Source organism: Phaethon lepturus, unplaced genomic scaffold (assembly GCF_000687285.1).
Source record: "Phaethon lepturus isolate BGI_N335 unplaced genomic scaffold, ASM68728v1 scaffold47326, whole genome shotgun sequence".
In the NCBI taxonomy this organism is placed as follows: domain Eukaryota; kingdom Metazoa; phylum Chordata; class Aves; order Phaethontiformes; family Phaethontidae; genus Phaethon; species Phaethon lepturus.
In genome coordinates, this window is record NW_010544976.1 from 1,923 (window position 1) to 8,025 (window position 6,103).

General features: G+C 41.5%; 1 protein-coding gene across 1 annotated transcript in view; it reads right to left on the reverse strand.

The window, feature by feature from the left end:
- Positions 1-621: 621 nt before the first annotated feature.
- Positions 622-6,103, reverse strand: part of FLT3 (fms-related tyrosine kinase 3) — a 35,472-nt gene continuing 29,990 nt past the window's right edge. Inside the window, exons 17-24 of the mRNA XM_010288818.1 lie at positions 5,536-5,689; positions 5,053-5,186; positions 4,559-4,683; positions 4,080-4,202; positions 3,351-3,462; positions 3,168-3,267; positions 1,742-1,847; positions 622-756 (exon numbers count right to left, since the gene is read on the reverse strand). Of these exons, the coding sequence (XP_010287120.1) occupies positions 622-756; positions 1,742-1,847; positions 3,168-3,267; positions 3,351-3,462; positions 4,080-4,202; positions 4,559-4,683; positions 5,053-5,186; positions 5,536-5,689 (989 nt within the window). The remainder of the gene's footprint in view (positions 757-1,741; positions 1,848-3,167; positions 3,268-3,350; positions 3,463-4,079; positions 4,203-4,558; positions 4,684-5,052; positions 5,187-5,535; positions 5,690-6,103) is intronic.

Here is a 6,103-nt window from a genome sequence, read left to right on the forward strand (position 1 = left end):
GCTGTCATCAGCAGGTACAGAATGTAGCCGGGATGACTAGAGGCCACCCGAGTACCTAAAGCTCGATGAAATGAACTCACCTGAAGTAGACATCTATTGGGAACTTCACAGCAACTGAGATATTCAGGATAAGACAGTCATACACACTCAAATTTATAGTTCCTTGTAAACCAAGACTGATTTTCCAACACTTGCTGACATCTGGAGATGAAGATATGAGTAGCACTTCTGTAAATCACATCAGTTCTCTTTAGATGCGTAGTCCATACTTGTAAACATTGACTAAAACCCAATGGATTTCCTTGCATTTGCTTGCAATATGGCAAGAACAGTCTGAATTCAATGCATTGATTAGACACCATTTACATAACACCAGGAAAAGAGATATCCGGTTGTAGAGAGACAGCAAAAAGACCATTGCTTCTCTCTTGTAATAGACATGTTTGTTGAATTCAAAGAAATTAATCGTGTCTTCTCCTCAAAATAACGTGAATATGGACTGGCCCATAAGAAGTGTGAAGAGAGCAGCAGTTGGTAACATTTTCTTTTCTTAGTGGTGATATAAAACATTTATGTTACACAGAGTTTATGAAAATACTGAGATCAAATCCAGAACCCAGATTATTTTTCAACCTGAGAGTCTTCATGCTGGAGCACAGTTGGGGACAGCAGAGATTCCTCATCCCTTCTTACACATGGTTTAGTTTTGATGCTGGAATTGTGTGTAGAAACATTTTTCTTCATATGCTGGTAAACCTAGAATTGGGATGAGGAAATAAAAGAGATCTTCTGTTATTACTTATTATACTTGGAGACTACTTTTCTCCCTGTGAAGCAGGCACTTGTAAGGTACAGCCCACCTCCTCTTGAGAGAGAATCAGACCAGATCTGCCTGTTACTTCCCACTAACTCCAAAGGGAGTCCGGACAACTACCTAAGTGAGATGGATCTTATCTAGCCAAAAAGAGCTGAGCTGAGGAAGGGCACTGGACTGCAAAGAATGACTTTTTTTTTCTAGATAAAGTGCTTTGAAGTTGCTCATGAGTTTGCCTCTACGCTTGGCAGCTTCTGCCAGGCTAACAGCCTGTGGAGAGGCTCAAGGCTGCAAAGGCAAGAGTCATTCATAGCTCCCCACATCCCAAAAGGTTCACAAGCACACTGCATTGGGAAATAGTGTCTAGCCCAGAGTGGATACCCAGCTAGGAACTGGTAGTTTTGAAAGGAGTTGCTCATCCTCCATGAGGAAGAGATCACAGTCTGGTAAGGATGGAATACGACTTCCTCAGATCCTGTTTATTATTTTGACCTTTAAGAATGACATACGGCCCTATGTCTGTGTGGACGTGGCAGCACATATCTATGGTGGCCCCCCATGAGGTCCCTGGAAGGTGGCCCGTGCTCAGCTCCCCTCCCATGGCAGCTATCAGCATCACCAAAGCCAACTGCACTGGCTCCTGCACAAGGCGAGCACATTCCCATAGCACAGGCTGAGAGATTTCAAGCTTCCAGAGTCCCAGTGCAGGCAGTGGGAAGAAAGAAATCCTCATCAGGGAGGTCAGGATTCCTCCTGATGGCAGAAAAAACTTCCTCAAACTCTTACATAGATCCCTGTGGAATAGCTCCATAACACAGTGGGACACTTGAATAGAAACCTGAAGACTGTTTCTCAGTTCATACTGGGCTACAAAAAAACCTCAAAATCAAACCCCCAAACATTTTTCTTCTTTCTGTGTTTACTTACTGCTCCTTCTGCCTCAGTCAGCTGACAGGCAAGCGAGGAAACCAGCCAAGAAAAAGAGGGTCTTTTTCTGGAGTCAAGGGCCAAACACGACTGCATCAAGCAATAGCTGCAGGAGCAAAGAGGTGACACAGAAAACATATTAGCTCTTGGAGTCTCTGTAAGTGACTACGTGGAAGTTCGGAATTTGGATGGGAGTCATGGGGCACCAGAACAATTTTAATACAATGAGGCCAGATTTGAGCGTGTTGCTTCAGAGGAAAACATACAGAAAAGTAAGGACAAAGGGTGAAATGAAGAACATGGCTTTACCAGAGTCCTTAGCAAAATCCTCCTCATAGGACTGAGGCCAGGATTTCACCCTGGCTAGCACATACTGGCATGCTAACCTTGTTTTTCGGCTTCCGTACAGAAAGTGGTAGGAAGACAATTCCTGTCTGTCTCTGAGGCTGAACCTGCTCCTTGTGGACTCTGTAGTCTAGAGGGCACTTTTCACAGCAAGTCTTTTTATGTAATTTGACATCACAAAAATTTTTCTGAACGCCACCTTAGAGATTTTGCGGTTTCATCAGGGACCAGTGCAACACCTATCTGCTTAAGTCCCTTGCAAACTCAATAGGTTCCCTGATACTTATAAGCCCCACAGCAATCTTTCATGGGTCAGTCTGTCAGATTCACCTGTAGCTTTAATGTCATTACAGTCTTTACATGGAGAGGATGAGAACAGTATCATGTCATAGCAAGGCACTGAGTCCCTAGACCATCTATGAAATGTCTGCCAAAAGAGCTCAGACAACCTGAAGTCCTTCCCTTTCCTCCATGCTCCCCATCATGTAGCTCCCCATCACCTTCTCTTCTCTTGTCCCCTGGGATCCACCTCTAGGCAGAGCCCATCCAGGCAGAGAGACACAGGCTGAAAATCATATGCATAGGAATAGCTCCCACCAACTCTTCCGTAGTAGGGTTTTTCTCTAAGGTGATCCCTGGCCTCCTGGAACTGAATCAAACATGCTAAAGCTCAATTAAAAAAAAAAAAAAGTTTAGAAAAAAATCACCAAAGATTTAGTTAATATCCAAAATGAATATGGTATAACATTGCTTTTGCAAAAAGAAAAAAAAAAAAACAAACAAAAAGAAAAAATAAAAAGTCTGTGATTCCAGAACAAGAAGTTCCCTGGGAAAAGAAGGCACAATTAAATAAAGATAATAAATTAGTCCTTTCAAGCACACATAACCTTTAGTGTTGATCATTTCTGCTTTAGGACAAAACCTACATGATCAAGCAGCCTTTTTCTGAGTTAGAGGAGGATCTCACCTTTTGCAACTTTTTTTGAGCAAGGTGCAGTGTACAATAACTAAAAGATCATACAAATAGTGACCAAGTAAATAGAAATTCCCATGCTGTGCATCACTCAGAAAATACACTTACACCTCTTTTGTAGCATAATATGGTCGGTCCATTTTAAATCCGCTTTGTATTAATTTGTAGAAGTTTGTATCAACCTGAATACCAGGGTAGGGATTTACACCTGTGGAAAATATTGGAGAATACATGTTAAGTCAGAAGCTGCCAAAACCAAGCAGTGCTCTTTTGTTGCATTGTAGAACTTACCCAAAGAGAATATTTCCCATAGTAATATTCCATAAGACCAGACATCACTCTTCATTGTGTATGTCCTCTCAAATAAGCTTTCAGGAGCCATCCATTTAACGGGTAATCGAGCCTGTATAGACAAGGGAAAAGAAGACCAAGTCATGCTGTGACACAGGCTTTCTAGATAAGTCACTGTAGTTCTCATGGCTTGAGTAGGACCAGTTCAGGTTTGCTTTGTGAAAATCTGGGTCTCTCTTAGTAGTCCCTCTAAATCTCCCTTTAAATTTCCCTTAGAGAGAGAAATAGGGACTTCTAAGGACCCAATTCATCTCATCCATTTAGGATGACTAGTTAAGGAAGAGATGATCTCAGCTTTAGAAGAGCCTTCTTCCCTCCTCTGACTTCCATAGTGAGTAGCTCAGGTGGAGATGTCCACCTTGTACTTCATATAGCCAGGGGATCACACATAAGCTATTGCCTCTATACTATTATCCCTAACAGTAAACGATTCCCAGCACTCCTATCAATGGATTTCAGTGTGCTTTAGAAAGGACATAGGTATCACCTCATTTAAAATGCTATGACTAGCTTGATTTGGTTGATTATAAGGGCAGGAAAAAATGAGATTTCTGCACTGTCTCTACAGATACCTGTAAAGCAAACAAAGAATTTGAAAATGCACATCTTCACTTGGTTCATTATCATTCACACAATGGTATGAAAAATAGAGAGCATTCAGGAACTTACATTGCCCCTGACGATGTAGTTGGAGTCATTAACTACATCTCTGGCAAGGCCAAAGTCACATATTTTCACCACTTTTCCATGGGTCACTAGTATATTCCGGGCAGCGAGGTCTCTGTGAATGCACTTAGAAGGAAAGGAAGGGTTAACGCTCTGCAGCGTTTGGTATCAGAAGGAGATAATTCCCTTGTCTCACACAGAGCTCTGAATTTGGTGCCTCCTTCCACTAAAACAGTTTGGAGAGTGAGCAAGCTGGACAGTCCCCGGTTGCTTGTGACAAGGGGACAGGGCCAGAACAGGCAGAAGTGTGCAGGCACAGGGTCATGCCTAAAACTGCAATCCAGTCTTTGCTGTAAAGCCGGGGAAGGAGGTATAGTTCAAGCCTGCCACTGTGTGGCTCTGTTTTTCAGTCTGCCTTTCATAGACTGATGCATTTTACCATCTTTTCTATCATCTGAACGATTTGCTACCCTGCACCATACCGATTTGGACTCAAGAAACTCCATTCCTTTGGCAACTTGATAAGAGAAGCAAAGAAGGTCTTCAAAAGTGAGCACATTAAAATCCTCTTCTTCATCCATCTGTCTGCTTGTATGCTTAATTTTATCTGTAAAAAATAACCAGCAGTATGAGTTTCCCGTGGGCTTCCTCACTCTCTGATTAATTCTAATGACTATTATAAGGATTTTCATGTGCTCCTACCAAGAAAAATATCACAAAGAGCATCCATCTTTTGCATCCTTTGCTCAGACACAAAACAAAGGAAAGAGTATTTTCATACACAAATACTAGCATGACAAGAAACATATGCCACTGGTCATGTTGTTGCACTCTTCTCCAGCAAAATTTATGCCAGGAGGGAAGAGACAGATGGAAAGGGGCCTCCTGTGTTACTGAATCTAGTCTAGTTAGATCAATAATATAATAAATACAACAATAACAGATTTACTAGAGATAAAAGCAATTAATCTCTTGCCTTCCTCAGAGTACAGCACAATCCCATTTGATCCAAATGTCACATTCATGTTTTGATGACTTTGTGTGATTTCAAATTCATCCTCTCTGCATAGGGTCGTATTCACAGCGTGCTTCAGGTGTTCAGTTCCCTTCCTGGAGTGGGCGACACGTTTTCAAAGTTTACACACAGTGGATCACATAATCTTCTACACATAAACTGTTTTTCAGTGAAAGAGCATGATCAGTTATTGCTATTAAAAATCTGGGCACAGACATGAGTCTTCTCAAAACTGGAAAGAGAAACAAGAAATTGCTTGTCTTTTGCAGTCCAGTGCGAAGAACATCATAATGAGAATCAAATCTCAGTTTCTCCCAAGGCCTTCCTTATTAAAGTATGTGAAGGCACATTCTCAAAAATTCAACAATTTCATCAGTTTACAACACAGCTGAGAATGCAGCTTAAAAAGAGACAGTAACTTTATACAGATGCTGAATGCTTTACCTGGAATTTTGGTCCAAATGGATATTGTGGTAAAAGATGAAGTTGTGCTGTTTAAAAATATCTGTCAGTGTCCAGTGAAACTTTTCTCTCTTGCTTCTTAAGTAGTTCAGGAGGTCACCATAGCAACAGTATTCAAATATCAAGTAGATTGGTCCTAAAATAGTTGGAAATGTAAATGCCTCCTGCTATCTATAGCACTCTCCCCATTAAAGCTCTAATGATGCCTCATCTTCTCCCAGGACTAATCTGTATTAAACGTGCCAAGCGTCTTCCCTTCCTGGGTAGGCAACCTGTACCAATGGGCAGGTAATATTTCCTGACTGTAATTACCAACTGTAATGTCCCTTTGGAAAGTCTGCAGCTGATTTTTCGCTGTGGTGCATCTCCCAAGGTGGTTTGCAAATCCGTATGAAGGCACAAACACCCTTCCCCATACCAATGGCACTGGGGAGGACAGCACAGGCTATAAAGATGCAAGATATTGTCTAAATCATACATTATTCAAGCAAAAAATGACCCCTGCTAATTATCTTGATAGTGTGAATTGGTATCCTTTGACCTACACTCT